General features: G+C 44.1%; 1 protein-coding gene across 1 annotated transcript in view; it reads right to left on the bottom strand.

Moving 5' to 3' along the window:
• The window catches only part of mboat2a (membrane bound O-acyltransferase domain containing 2a), a 59021-nt gene extending 43453 nt beyond the window's left edge, over positions 1-15568 (bottom strand). Inside the window, exon 1 of the mRNA XM_048227928.1 lies at positions 15386-15568. Within this exon, the coding sequence (XP_048083885.1) occupies positions 15386-15466 (81 nt within the window). The 5' untranslated portion in view covers positions 15467-15568. The remainder of the gene's footprint in view (positions 1-15385) is intronic.

The following is a 15568-nucleotide window of genomic DNA, read 5'->3' as shown; positions in this document are numbered from 1 at the left end:
CCCCCCACCCCCCCCACCACACACACACACACGGCCAGGTGTTGCAGTGCGTCTCAGAGTCGCTTCATAGACAATTTCAACGGAGGAGAAGACACACGTAAGCTTTTTATGCCACTCCGTGTACTTCCCGGCCCACACTGATGAGGCGCCAACACCCTACACGCAAAACTTGAATAAAAAACCAAAGGAAACAACCAAAACAACAACAAACTGCTAGACCTACGCCTCCACCGGGGGCTGGATACAGCAAATGTTCAACATGATCCTCTTAAAAAGGGCTCCGAAATGCAGGATGTTTTTTATCTTACAGGGACGGAGCTGCAATTAGCCTCGCGACAGGAGAGAAGGCCAACAAAACATCAGCGAACAGCAGCTTAGTCCTCTCAGTGTATGTGTGTGTGTGTGTGTTGGTGTGTGTGTTGGTGAATGTGAGTGGGCACTACCGCCTCTCCAGCCCGTCCATCAGCAGTCAGCCTGGGCTTGGCGCTCACCCACCCACTCCCTCCCTGAGCTGAGAATCACAAGGTGGCAGCTGGCGCTTTTGTTCTGACCAAACAAATAGCCAGGCTCGTTCACTCTGTTTGCCCGCCGTCACGTTCGCTGCCGCCTGGCTCGCTGTGGGGCTTCGAGACGGACGCTCAACAGTCATCCGGGCGACCGGCAACGTTCCAGTTCATCTGGACCACAGAAGGAGACATCAAAGTAGGACAGAGGCTCGTCAGGGCCAGAGACGTCGTCTGCACTGAGCTTATCAATGATTCACTAGGACGTACACGCCAGGTGGTGGATGGATGGATGGGTGGGAGTTCGGCTGGTGACACAGACAAGGTTGAAAATTGTCTATGCATGATGTCTTTCCAAAAGTAGAGGCTTGCCAACAACCAGGGTGGTAAGCGTTGGCCCCTTTTTTCAGTACGTGGGGTACATTTTATCGAGATAACTCTAGCAAGTCTGGCTGATGAGTCTTCACCAGTAGTACTGAATAGAGATGCAGACAATGTATTATGCAGTCTGGCCTGTCTACATGCACAGCAGCATGAAAGTTTTATTAGCATAGTGTAGCACGCTCTTTAAATGTTAAACAACTTTACATCTACATAGAATCTGACATTCTATAATAAACTATTTGTAGAGCAGAAACAAGTTGGCATAGTTTTTTACTATGATTGATAGTATCAATGAGACGTGAGCAAATGCACACAGACACACACCAGGAAAGGAAACTGGCTGGTGGTGTTGAACCAGCTTGGCAAGCCCGGCAGCGCGAGCTACTTATCCCGCGGGAGCCCTGCAATGAACTATTGTGCGCCCACACACACACACCCATTGATATCTTTCCATCTCCTTTTTTAAAACATAACCTAAGGAGGAAGGAACACACACACACACACAGACAGACACACACACACAGACAAAATTGGGCCACAACCCAAAAACCCACACTTGTCAGCCGACTGCTTACCCAAGCAAGGAATTAGCATGCCTTCTGGAGAGGAGGCCTCGCAAGCCTCATATCTGAATTAGCAGCAGCTTCATTCAGAGAGGGTCTTACGTTCCCCCCATTTGCATTCCCACTCTTGCTTGGCTGCGCACTTCTGGCCCAGGTCTCCTCAGTCCTTCCTTGCCCGGTTCCCAGTGACTCACTCTCATTACCATGCAGCCGCAGTCAAAAAACAAAGTTTCCCATTGAGGAAGTCAACAGAGTTTCATCAGGATAACATATGTGATGAATACAGTAAAGGCTTGGCAACTGAATAAAAAGGGGATGGAAGGGTTGATAAGAGGGGGGAAACGAGTGCAGCCAGCCTCTAAGCCGGACTCTAATGAATGACCAAACCGCATCACGCAGCTCACTCGACATCGAGCATATGACACGGGTGAGGTCATCATTGCAATCAGTGCCATGGGTGAGCAAGCGCCAACTCCTCGGCAATACTAGTGTTTGCTCTGTCACACTGAGGGCCACAGACAGAACTGGTAATACTACAGCTCTGAGAGCCTGCTAAATCAATGGCAAAAGCACAGTGGGCTATGTGCATACGAGGAGGATCTACATGAATTTGACTTGAACTACAGTAGTGCTAGATGAGTTTAATGGCTTTGTGGATTCACACTGTGTGGCGAGATGGAGAGAAAAGATGAGGGGGAAGAAATCGGATTGTCATGCGGCTCCACACACAACTGTTGAGCTTCACACATTTGATGTTGAAATGGGGTGTCAGGTGTGACTGCCGATTGAAATCAAAGCGAATCTCACGTCTGCATGCACCGAGCTCAACCCCCGAGGAAGGTGGTGTGCTGGGCTTATTTACGGAGGCGTCCCTGAGGGCACAATGGCATCTGTGGATCTGCCAGCTGATCCACCCCAACAGTGGCACTTTAAAAATACCACATGCTTGCAGGCAAACGCTGCCACGCCATCCACACTCCCAAGTCAGATCTCCACACTGGGGGGGGGTTAAGCACACGAGCCAAACGGGAGCTCGGTTCCAAAAGAGAGTAGTCTGATTAAAATCCTCGGACTGTTCAGCAGTCAGTCTGTTCCTCCCCTCCTGGTGTCCATCTCCACACACAGGCTTCTCCTCACAGTCACTCAGTCTTCCCGCATCTTCATCCCATCGCTGCTCATCCATTCATGGAGGCCGTGGTGAAGCCAGCCCGGGGGGGACGGGGGCAAGCTGTCTACTTTGGTTCCACATCAAGCGCAGCGACCCTCCCACCGAGGCCAGAGACCAGGCCAGGCCTGGTCAGCTTTCAGGCAGCCCAGCAAGGCTGGGGCCCCATACATGGCACAGTGCAGCGACGCTGGACTGGGATCAGTTCTTCTGCTACTGCTATCGATTCAGCTGTGCCACACTTGACTTTATTACAGTCAACTGTCTGCGACACTGTCAGCGGTGTTATATTATACTAGACAATTTCAATCATCAAAGCCACCATGCTAAAACCAGCCTTAAATGTTATCTTCGTAACTGTTCGCTGTGCAATTAGCTGTAATTCAGTCAATGCCTTGTGCAATTCTCAGCTTTGGTACTGTTATGGATGTCATTATGAGCTGTGCCCTGACTGACTGTCCCCTGGCCAGATCTTATAAATTTGCTTGTGCAAAATGTGGTGCAAAATGAGCACTGTCCGGCTCAGAGCATCAGACCAGTGGCAGTGGGGTCTCCTCCCACCTCTCTTTCTCTCTCTGTCTCACTCTCTCCATCTCTCTCTCTCTCTTCCTCTAAAGCTTGTTGATCCGACCATCAGAGGCGCCGCAGCTGACTATAAATAGCCTGACAATCATTCTCCCCCAGGGGCCTGCTGCCACGGTTCGCTGCCCCTAAACACAAAAACACACTCGTATGTGTTTGTCACACACACACACACACACACACACACACACACACACACACACACACACACACACACACACACACACACACACACACACACACACACACACACACACACACACACACACACACACACACTTTCTCCTTTACAGCTGGGAGCAGAAAGGTGATCGCTCGACGGAACTGACCGTCTGGCTTGGAGAGACGGGACTCCAACTGACTCAGGCCAGGAGCGCTGAACGCTCCCCCCTCATGTGGAGCTGAATGGTCCTTGATAGAACTCAAGTAGAGATGAACAGAATCTCTCTCCCTACCTCTCCCTCTCTCACTGTATACTACAGTGCTTGCATCTCTCTAGCAGTTCCATTCAAACCAAGGAGAAAAAAAAAAGTTTCCTTTGTTGCTGAAAAATCCTCCACCGAGTCAGACTTCTTCGGCAAGAATTGATGCATTATTAATGGATCCCAGAAATAGCACACCATCCCTGCCGAAACAGAAATGATAGGAGGGCTGCCTCGTGAATCTAACAGAGATGCCAAGGAGACAAGTCACCTGCATCAAGTCCCTCTTCCTCTCCCTTCTTCTCCTCCTCCTCCTCCTCCTCCTCCTCCATGGTGCTGAAGGTCATGCGAGGTGGGTCAGGAGCGGAAGCTGCAGCTCAGTCATAAAACCCATTAGGCAGCAACCGGCCAGTACACCTGCCTGATTGAGTCCACAACAAGTGCTTCTCGGCAATCAGTAAGAATACAGTAAGGTTTGCAAGTGGCCTTGTGGGTATAAAGATAAAAGGGATTTTGATAACAAAAAAAATAAGAGGACTAGCACCCTAGTCAGGCACAACACTGCACCACACAAAGGAGACTGGTTTTAAATAATTTAGACAGTCACATGTCTCACATGTCTTCTAAACTCACAATAACATTGATTTAACCTGCAGAGCATGGAATTACGAAACAAACGTGTTCTGCAACAAAACGTTTTGTCTGCAAATGTTTGTCTGTTATGTCTAGCAAAAAGCAGAGAGAGGGGCCTTCTCTACAATGCGGAATGTCAACTCTCTCCCTTGTTAGCTATGATGCTTTAGCCTCTTCCACTGACCATTCCACAACTCCCTGTACCCTAAGTGCACAACGCTCCTCCCCTCATCTTTGGCTTACATAACAAGACGTTTTGACAGGTCATGTCATCTCCACTCAATGTCATCCGTCCCCGTGTGTGTGTGTGTGTGTGTGTCAGATCTCTCATTGATGGGGTGTGACAATGCCTAAAGAAATTAGAGCAATTTGGTCAGCAGCTCAGAGAAGTCAAGAGCATACATTTAATACAGGCTTGCCATCTCCCAGTTTCGATACAGCCTTTATCTAAACTGTGTGTGGTCAGATAACATCTGAACAGCTGTACTCTGTCAGATAACAGACACTGTGCATAAACTGAACCCTGGCCATCTCCCAATTCAAAGAAAGGGATTTTTCCCCGTTCACAGATACTTTTTAATTCAAGTCACTAGTCAGAGAGAATAACAAGGACCACCCTTGAACAATACTGGTAACATGTTTGTAAGGCACTTGAGGTACGAGGTGGCTTGCGACTAACAACTAAAGAACTGAAAAGTAGCGTACTGCTGAAGAGGTCACACCAGAAATTATTTGATGACATAGTGACATAGGGAGAGCTGACATCCTTGTAAATTCTCTGCTTTGAGGGACAGGCATTGAAATTGCAGGAACAATCCTTCAGCGTCTCAGTTTTAGGATTTTTTCCACCAACACTCATATGATCGCTTGCTCTATTACTGCACAATAGTTCTTCACAAACTGAACTGAATTGAAGAACTGAATTGACCCTTAGGCTTTACAATACATAAGAGTTCTTTGTGAAGCATTCTTGGACTGGACAATACAGGACAGGACTGTATTATCCTTAGCAATCCATGTCGAATGGATATGTTCCTGGGCTAATCCATTGGTAGCAAGACGCTGTCTTGGGAGGGTATTATGAATTGTTTAAGACCGTGCCTAGTCTTAAAAAGACTGCACTGTATCATGAGCCTTAAGATCCACAAACTGAAAAAACATGATCCATTTCCTCTATGGCTATCCATTTCCTATATGGCTATTTGGACTGTCCTTTATCTTTAACCTTTACATAGGTTATATATCCACAAATAATTGTGTTGTGTTGTCAAATTAATTAAATTGTTGACAGTGTTTTATGGAGACAAATACGTAACCTTTACTCTTCGCTGACCATACCATCAAAACCCAGAAGAGCAGGTTCTCCACAGGGATCTCTGAGAGAGACAGACAGACAGACAGAGCGCGTGCATGCTCAGGCGAGATGATCCCAACGCCTCAAACCTCTTTGGGGCCAGGTGCGATGGCCCTCAGGGAGAGCTCATTTTCGCACCAGCTTTTTACATTCAGAGATCAGAGGAGGAGGTGTCAGGGTTTGTCGCATTTTTATTTTTAGCCAGTGAATCAGAGGCGCGTCTGATGGAGAGTGAGGCCTCCCCTCTCCCGTCGCCCGCAATAACGCCACTGAGAGCCGACTGGAGAGTCTGTCACTTTTAACAAGAGGCCGTCCTCCACTCCCTCACCCTCAAACTTCTCCTTCCAGAGGAGGCCACCAATACTTACTTATTTCCTTCAAATTATCTTCACAGCTGTGTGAGAGGCCATCACAACCAGTGGTTTACATTTAACAAGAAATCCAACGCTGTTTGAGATTTACAAAGACTCCAGAAAAGGGATGGACCAAAAAAAAAGTGATAGAGTTGTAAATTGTGCTCCTCTGAAAACATTTCCCAGTAGTAATGGAAATGTACATTTGAAATAGACTGGAGAATGTGTGTATGGGTAAATGCTTGAGAGTAGTTCCAGTTCCTGGAAATATGTATACATCTTAGCCACCGTCACATACAGTATAAACACACACTAGTGGTCCCCTTACACCACATTAATACACATTAATAAACACCATAAATCAGTGCCACAAAGACCAGAGATCAAACTGGTATGCCGTCAGCAGAGATGTGACTTAGAGGGATTGTGTGCAGCATTTATTTAATGGATGGAGGTGTTAGATAAATTCAGTGTCATACTGCAAGACAATCTGCCCGAGCGTAAAATCACCACGCAGCTGCATGGTCTCTAGGGCAATATCAGATGTTGGTTTATCAGAAAAGGGTAGTTCATTTCAGCTGAATTTCATTTCTGTTTATAGTAAATGGAGTTCACACCTGTAACGGAAAAGTACAGAAACTGGAGAAAGGTGTGTGTGTGTGTGTGGGGGTGGGCAAGCAGGATATGGTCATTCATCATTTCCCAGTTCATTTCGAACTGACTCTCTTCAAGACGGAGATGATGAAGTTGTGATGATCTGTTATCCAGCAGTCCACACAGTCCTTCCTCTGACTGTGACACTCACAGGAACTTGTGTCTAACACTTTTCACAGGCATCGGAGAAACAGCCACCGTTTGATGCAAGTGAGTTGACACATTCCCTTACTTATTTTTTTACTGATGAGTTTTACAAGGTAATCTTATCATATTGTTCAATAATTGCTCTTGACCGCTTATATGCTTTTAAATACCTGCCAGTGCCAGTGTCCAGATATTACACTTCAATGCACCTTTGTTAAAGTACTCCGTGCATTTCCAGTCTGTCACCTAATCCTAATTACAGTGACAACGAGGCTCTCTTTTCTACGAAAATGTTATACCCTGAGAATATCACACAACTTCAAAGTCCTTCAGGAAGGCTTCGGGAAAGTATTTGCAGCAGACAAACTGTAAGACTTCAAAAAAAAAACTTTTACTTTACATACTGTTTTTATAATACCACTGCTATCTTACAAAAAAACTTTATTGTGTTTTGTGAGTTTGTGAATTGAGCCGATTTTGATTTCTAAATTTTATGCAATTAAAAAGCACAGTACACACTTTAATTTTTCTGAAGGTTCGAATGTTCAGATGATATTTCCTCTGGAATGGAGAGAGAGAGGGGTAATCTGACAGGGCCAGACTAAGACGTGTTTCCAGAGCGAGCTCTGAAAATGAACTGGTTGCTAAGCTACACCCCTGCAAGGCGCTGACAAAGAGGCAATCTCCTAGTTTCCCGGCTCCAGAAGCGAACACTCAGTTAAGTGAAGGGCCTGAGGGACAAACAGGCTAAAAAAATCACAGACTGCGGTCAACATGCAAGACTGAGGTGGAGGCTTATACATGCTGCATGAGAGCCTGCATGCATAGCCATGTATCCAAGTTATCAAATAGTATTCTCATTTGTTCATGCTCTGTGGCAGCTAGTGACTATAGAAGTGGTTCAGAAGGCGCAGTCAGTAGTCACTATGACTCAGCTCTGTTACCACAGAAATCGGTTTTATTTAGCCTTGCATACCGTGGTCTGGTTATATAGCCTACTTTTGATTAGAAATGCCATCAATCAGTGCCAATCAGCACAACAAAACTATTCGTCAGCTATGAACAATTCCAGGAATTTTCAAAGTTGTAAACTTTCCATGGGAATTAACAGGAATAAACAGGAATTAATGGGAATAAACTGGGAATTTTTTATATGGCAAGTTATTCAATAACAGGGAACATAAATGTAGTGGACAAAACCCCATCTTGCAGCATAATATTAGTTAAAACAACCTGATTTAATGCAATTTCAGTCAAATGTATACTCTGCACATACGTCAATCATATGCACACAGCAATCAGCATAGGCTACTAGACATAAAGGAAACCTATGGTGCGTTCATGTTGCTCCCCGTGCGGCGCTGTTGATGCAGGCAGCTCACTGCGCCGGGATTAGTGTGTGCTTCACCTCACTGTGTGTACACTGTGTGCTGTGTGTGTTTCACTAATTCACGGATTTGGATAAATGCAGAGACCAAATTTCCCTCACGGGATCAAAAAAAGTATATATACTTATACTTATGTGCATGGGGGAAAAAAATTCCCAGTGTGGGAATAACTGCGAACAGGGTTTGTAAACAGAGTTGCCCAGTTACAGGCTTGTTGTCACTTTAATCTCATTTAAATGGGTGTACGTCATTCTGCATAAGAACTATGGGATGATTAATAACCATATGCTCATAATGCCTGTCTGATTAAGCTTGATAACTTTATAATCATAATCTATGAAGTTTGGGCTGTTATGTTATGTCATTATTTTTATATATATTTTTTAATTTGTTTTACCATTTTCTGGGATTCTGACTGGGCAAAGTGATAATCAGTCAATGTTCCAACCAATCGGATTTTGTTGTTGAGTGGCGTGGTACATCTTGGGCAGTTCAGTGGTTTCAATGTTGCTAGCTGAGCACGCTAATAAACCATAGGCAGAGAAAGGGATTCCGGCTAGCATGCTAACTAGCTTTGTATGCTAAGCTAAGCGAAAATACAAACAAACAAATCATATTGCTTATTACGAAATAAAAACGTTAATGTTTGTATATGAAACAGTTTGTATGAATTACCCAAAATTCCCAGTTAATTCACATAATTTCCTTTAATTCCATTAAAATTTCCAATTTGGAATATTTCCAAAATTCCCCAGCTTAACTTCCCATGGAAAGTTTCCGGAATTTTTTCTGAAATTTTCCACCCCTTTGCAACCCTATCCGAGAGATAACTTTAAAGACAAATTGGGTGTAGGGGTGTAAAGTAATCAAATGATTAAAATGCTTAGGTTTCAGTCATAAATTCACTACAAATAGCAATGGAATTTCAAAAGAGTTTTGACCATGTCTATCTAGGGAGAGGACTTTTAAAAAAATAATTTTTAATGATACATCAAAAAAGATGAGTCAAGTGTTTGTCAAGACTTCTCATAAATCTTACAAAAGTAGCACCCATAGAAACCAGTTAATTCAAACAAAAATTGAGAGATGGCTTTTCAAAATGATACCACTGTTGAAGGTATTTCAGCCCTCCTGGTAGGCCGACTTGCCTCAAAAAGCGGATAGACCAAGTCCCATAGCAAACACACCTGCTGGATTGGTATACCGTTAATAATTTATTGGAATTGCACAGGTCTGTCCCACGAGACCTGAGAGATTTCAAAAAGCCTGCTACCTACTGTAAGTGAAATTAAGACCTGTCCACCTAATAGATAAAACAAGGTTTCAAACAGGTCCATGTTTTTTAAAGATTTCCTCTAAACTTAACTCTGGTGGCACAGCAAGACAGCAGCATTTGAGTCAGCATTGCTGTATGTTGGTCAGTAGGACCTCACTACAAACACCCCAGAAAAGCACACATAAGAGCCATGGCCTACTGGTTAGCACTTCGGACTTGTAACCGGAGGGTTGCCGGTTCGAACCCCGACCAGTAGGCACGGCTGAAGTGCTCTTGACCTAACCCCCTCACTGCTCTCCAAGTGCTGCTGTTGTTGCAGGCAGCTCAGTGCGCCGGGATTAGTGTGTGCTTCACCTCACTGTGTGTTCACTGTGTGCTGAGCGTGTTTCACTAATTCACAGATTGGGATAAAGACAGAGACCAAATTTCCCTCACGGGATCAAGAGTATATATACACTATACTTATATAAGAACCAACTAAACTTGTCCCCTCCCTGCCTGGCCATACACTGGCATGGGTCCAGAGATCCAGATCACCCTCTGGGCTAGAATGGTGAATCTAATCAATACTCATTCAACTTTATCTTCAATTCCTAGTATCTGAGAGGAACTAAAATATTTGCTTTCGGTAAACATTTTTGGGACCTTGACGGTGCCCTATGACGGTTTCCAGGCTAGGTGCCCTCGTAAGAACAGCCAAATAAAGAATTTGGATGAACCAGCAGGGTACAAATGAAGTGACCATTTGTCCTGTCTGGGGGGCTGCCATTAAAATCAAAGCACATAATAATAGTTTATCATCTAAGCTCTCTGTTGCTTTATGACAGTAATTAGAACTCCTAATGAATGAGAATTTGTGGTGGCATCATTTCACTATTAAAGGAATTATCCAGAGTAAAATGCACTTTAGATCAATTTACGGATGATTGGGAGTACATACGTTGAGTTGACATCAAAATCATGTCATTCGGATGTTTTGAGAAAGTTCGATTTTACCGCTTTTAATCAAAACTCGTTAGCCTGGAAGTGACCCGGGCATGTCATTTCGCCGCTACAAAACGGATAGAGAGTCCAGAATGAATTTCATCATTTAGGGGAAAGTCTGACTTCTACGGACTTTCCCCTAAAGATGGCAGCTGCAGCAGCAACATTTCCGGAAAAGGTACTGGCTTGATGAAATTCATTCTGGACTCTCTATCCGACCACATAAAGACCTCGGGATACTTCGGTTTGGCTTTAGGGACCCTCTACTCACTAACACGTAAGTGTAATGTTGTTTGGAACTGTAGAAGAGGTATAAAAATAGCGTTTTGTAGCGGCGAAATGACATGCCCGGGTCACTTCCAGGCAAACGAGTTTTGACTAAAAACGGTAAAATCTTTCTCAAAACACAATCGAATGACATGATTTTGATGTCAACTCAACATATGTACTCCCAATCATCCGTAAATTGATCTAAAGTGCATTTTACTCCGGATAATTCCTTTAAGCCACTTCAGGTTATAAGCTACAATTCACATTTGAAATGACACAACTGCCTGGCATTGCGTCAAAACAAACTCCCCATTTTTTTGATACACAGGAAAAACAGGTCAGAAATGCTTGTTATGAACAAGTAATGGCCTGGATCTCACACACCAGGGCAAAAATAATTGCCTGCTGAAAGGCTAATAGTTTTAGTCATTAAAACTCAAGCTGCATCAGTCGGAGTGACCCATACGCGTTCATGGCATCGTCGGAGGTTGCACTGTGCCGCACCTCGAAATCAATCAGTGGTACAGGTCCTCCCGGAGGGGTACCAATTAAATGAGTGAGCCAGAGGAGGGTAGTATGAGCGTCCTCTGAGAAATCCGGGCTTAGCGGTGTTCGCCTGCTGGGCTCTCCATGGACACAGGGCAGGGGACCCGAGCTCACGCTTGTTACCAGACCACACCGCTGTTTGCAAAAACACAGCGTTAACAACGGGGTAAAACAAAGAGCAACTTTAAAGCTAGTCTTAGCTTTCGGCCAGGATCAAAAATACATTAAATGGCTCTACCCTGTAGTGCAACACGAGGCCAAAAACATGGGCAGCCTCATCCAGACCTTATTTCTGCCAAAAGGGATTCTTCAGTCCTCCTCCTGGGTGCCCCCTGCTCTTCACGTCTGTCTGTCCCACTCTGCATATCTGACTTACTCTGCTGACTTAAACTTGATTTGGCCAATCAAGAGCATTACTATAATTACACTGACATTAATCAGGTGGGCTTGGCGCAGGCACAGATTGTCAGTGCAGGTGGGTCGGGGGAGTGAAGGAGGATCAGGATTGAGACCCCCCTGTCTTACTCTAATCACATCTTTCATTCTCACAATAATCCTATCAAATGGCAACACTCCATCTCCATAATGAAACAGGGAGCGCAGGGTGGAGTGTCTTCATCAGAGTTTTATGGACAAACTGCATGCGCCCTGTCAAAGCCTGACATAAAATCATGTCTATACCCAACAACACTCAAGGCTGTGTGGGAGCCAGCTGAGAAGTGAATAATGCTGCATTCCAGACAACTCGAAAGTCAGATATTTCCAAGTTGGAATCTCCCAATTTCATTCCAGACAAACTGAATGAAATCTAGGCTTACTGAAGGTCTAGACTTATGAACTCCTCCTGGGAAAAAGTACAATGGAACGGCACTTGAAGTCAGAGTTCCCACTTCTGAACTCGAGGTAAGTCGATCTACCCCAATTTCAAGGTTTGGAGTGTGTGAAAGCTTTGCTTGCAAGAATAGCAATTTCTGCTTTGATGAGCATGGCTCCCTTCAAAGGTCAACAACAAGCAGCCAGGAAGTGATGAGGTGTTAACTCAAGAACAAATCTCTGCCTCAATGAAACTTACTACTACTGTTGATTAAAATGTCAGACAGACACCACTGCTTCAGGATGTAAATGTGCATGCTCACTAAAGCTCATAGCCAATTCCTGTATGTGTGAACACACCCATTCTCTTTCAATCTCAACAATCTCTGCACAGATCAGATCTTGTTTGTTTACTAAATGCTAGGATTAGACTTCTTGTGTTACATAATGAGGATGTGCCATCTGGTTTTAAGTAGTAGTAGTAGCCTAGTACTGGATGGCCCCCCAACAACAACAGCAACTTGATCACTCCACTGATTTCCTATGGCAGGCATTTCCTTATGACATAAACAGGAAACAATGTCTCTTGTAATCACATAAGTCTGTTTCTGTTGCTGTATGGCACCACCCTACCATCATGACCCTGCCACGGATTTGCATACCTCTGCTCATGTCCTAAAAAGACATTGTGGTTTTCAACTGTGATAGCAAACAGAGCGGTTTCTAGTTTAAAGACAGATTGAGACTGTGGAGCTGGCAGTCAAAGCAGGGGGAAACGATGCCAAGGCAAAGCACATCATTTATTTAGCACAACTGAATGCAAGGAGAGCTAAGGCCTTATGACATAATCTAGGACGAAATAACAGTTGTAGCACTGGAGGAACTAAAACACTGTAAAAAGAGAAAAAAACGGGGGCATAACCAATCATAGGCATAACCATCACTCAAGATAGGATCGTACTGTTCCTAACCACTCGTGTAAATGTCATGTCATTAAGTGTAAATTTGATCTTGGAATACGTGTTGGGATAAAATGGAGGATGAAGCACTCGCATAGCAAGCAGAAATTACTTGTTTTTTCTTGAACATCAACACGCATGTTGAAAGGGATCTTGTGACAGCTTGGTTTGACAACGTCCTTGACCTGGCCATGCCAGGGAAGAGAGTATGCTTGACTAAGTGTAGACCTTCTGTGACATTTACAACAAAGGGGTTCAAACACAAACTCTGCTAAAAAATGGGGGTTGGCAACAACCACATGTTGATGGAGAAAGCAGAACATCATATTGTTACTATGATTAGTCTCTAAAGTAAAGTTTGAAGGTCCACTTCTACATGCAAATGAATGCAGTCAGTCACTGACTTCAATGTCAAACTGATCTCAAAATGTGGTATTACTACAATCACAGAAAAGATAATGGGGAGCAGGTGGAAACATGTTTTTACATTCAAATCCAACATAATTTTAATATCTAAATGTTGGTCAGGGAAGGTCTGAACACTTGGTCAATTTTCCATATTTTCCTTGGTTAACCCAGCAATTTACCAGTTGACAGAAAAAGCTTGAAGTGTCCATAGTAACAGTCACGCATTCATCATTATAGTTTTGCATCTACATTTGGATACCCTGCCAGGAAACACAAAGTTGAAATCCCACATTCCAGAGAAAGTAAGAATAAAGAGGAGGAATGGGCACGTCTCAACATGTAGTTCATGAGTTGATTCCGGATTCTGACCTATAGAGAAATGTAACTCATTGCCACTGTCCAGAGGAACAAAGCCCAGGGCCTGGGTGGACGTTTCACTGCCAAGGAGATAGTCTGAGACAAATGTCCCCTACTCTTACAGAAGTATGTGGGTTGCAATAGGCTACTCCCACCCACCCAGTAGACCTGTACCAGTGCAACATTTGGGGGCTTAGGCTACAAAGTCTGAGGCCTGGACTATAAACCACTCGTTAAGCCAGCCGGGAGGACTGCTTGCCATTACGAGTACCAATGCATACATGCATTCATTCATTCATTCATTCATTCATTTTCCATCACTCGAATATTTCTAAACGTGTTCGTTCAATACTGGAGGCCTAATTGATGGCTAGACGCTTGCACGAATCAATGGCCGAATGTCGTCTAATCGGTTTAAAACTAAGGGTGATCGAGAGAAAGCTGGTATTAACTTAATAGTTTTAAGGGATATGCAAGCTTAAAGACGGCGTTTGTTTAGTCCAACTAAAAGGGAAATATAACTTAACATCTTCGATTCTTCCTGGCAGATTCAATTTGCATTCGCTGAGCGTGAATCAGTCAAACGAGTGACGACAAATCATGTCACGTCAAGTCCATATACTGTACCGAGTGAAAACGTGTAGGCCTACTGCATACGACGGCTAAATTTGGAACTTGGAAGTAATCTAGGACTGAGAAAATGTTCACGCAATGCGAGTTAACGCCCAATCAGGCAGCTGGGACACTACCCCACTGCTGTCGAACCCTAAAGAAACAAAGTATCATTCTACTGTTGGACTTCCACGTTTTGATACAAATTACGCCTTTATATTCTGTACACATAGATTCTTCCACAAAAAGCATCAAAGTGACAGTTTCAGTACTGCGACCTATATTTGTGGAGTCGACTAAAATTAGCACACAAAGGCGCAAAATACCAGCCTTTTAAAGCTAATATATCTACAATAGCCCTCTTAAAGCACAAAACACCATAGCTAAATTGCAGCATACCATAGTCGCTAACATTTCTCTACTATGACTTGTTAACAAATGCTAGTCAGCCAGCCTACTATTATCATCTGGGAACAAACGGCCTGACAGACAGACTTGTGTAAGAACGACTGTTTCAGTCAGACAACGTTAATCGTCCAAGGATCTGGTGACAATTGATGCACTCGTAGCCCACGTATGGTGGATGAGCGTGCTGTTAATCTGTTTTGCCTACAGTATTCTATTATAAAAAGGGAATACGTTAGCCAGAAGGCTAACGTTATCACCATTATTATCTTGATGGTCAGCACCACACTCTCAACATCTCAAGTAGAACGCACAGCATCATGTTTGTAGCCTACAAAACTGGCCTATGCGTTTGGATATCTTCCAGAATTGTGTTGCCAACATAATAGGCTACAGAGAAACAAATGGTAGCTAAAGACATTCCGTACGGTCGACGACCTGTTAACACAGACATGGATGCGATTTTAGTCCAGTGTTAGCTAGCTCCCTAGCAAGCGACAGCAAAGGAATGCTGAAATGTTAGCCAACACAAGCTATCGTCGAGCCAGTCGCCTAACAAGCACAGACAATGCGTGTTCATTGCTCATTAAAATTCGTTTTAATTTACCTGATCAAGAGGGAGATTAATGAATTCACTGATCGGCCTCAGAAGAGTGGAGCCTGTGCAAGATGATGTTTCAGTAGCCATGATTCAGATGTGAATCTTTGCTCCCCTCTCCCTCTCAGACAAATCCCCGATTTCCTCTCCTCCTTTAACTACTGGCTAGTGTAGCTTGCTGTTAGTCAACTG

Source organism: Alosa alosa, chromosome 19 (genome assembly GCF_017589495.1).
Source record: "Alosa alosa isolate M-15738 ecotype Scorff River chromosome 19, AALO_Geno_1.1, whole genome shotgun sequence".
Classification (NCBI taxonomy): Eukaryota; Metazoa; Chordata; class Actinopteri; order Clupeiformes; family Clupeidae; genus Alosa; species Alosa alosa.
This window is presented reverse-complemented; position numbering and strand designations above follow the sequence as displayed.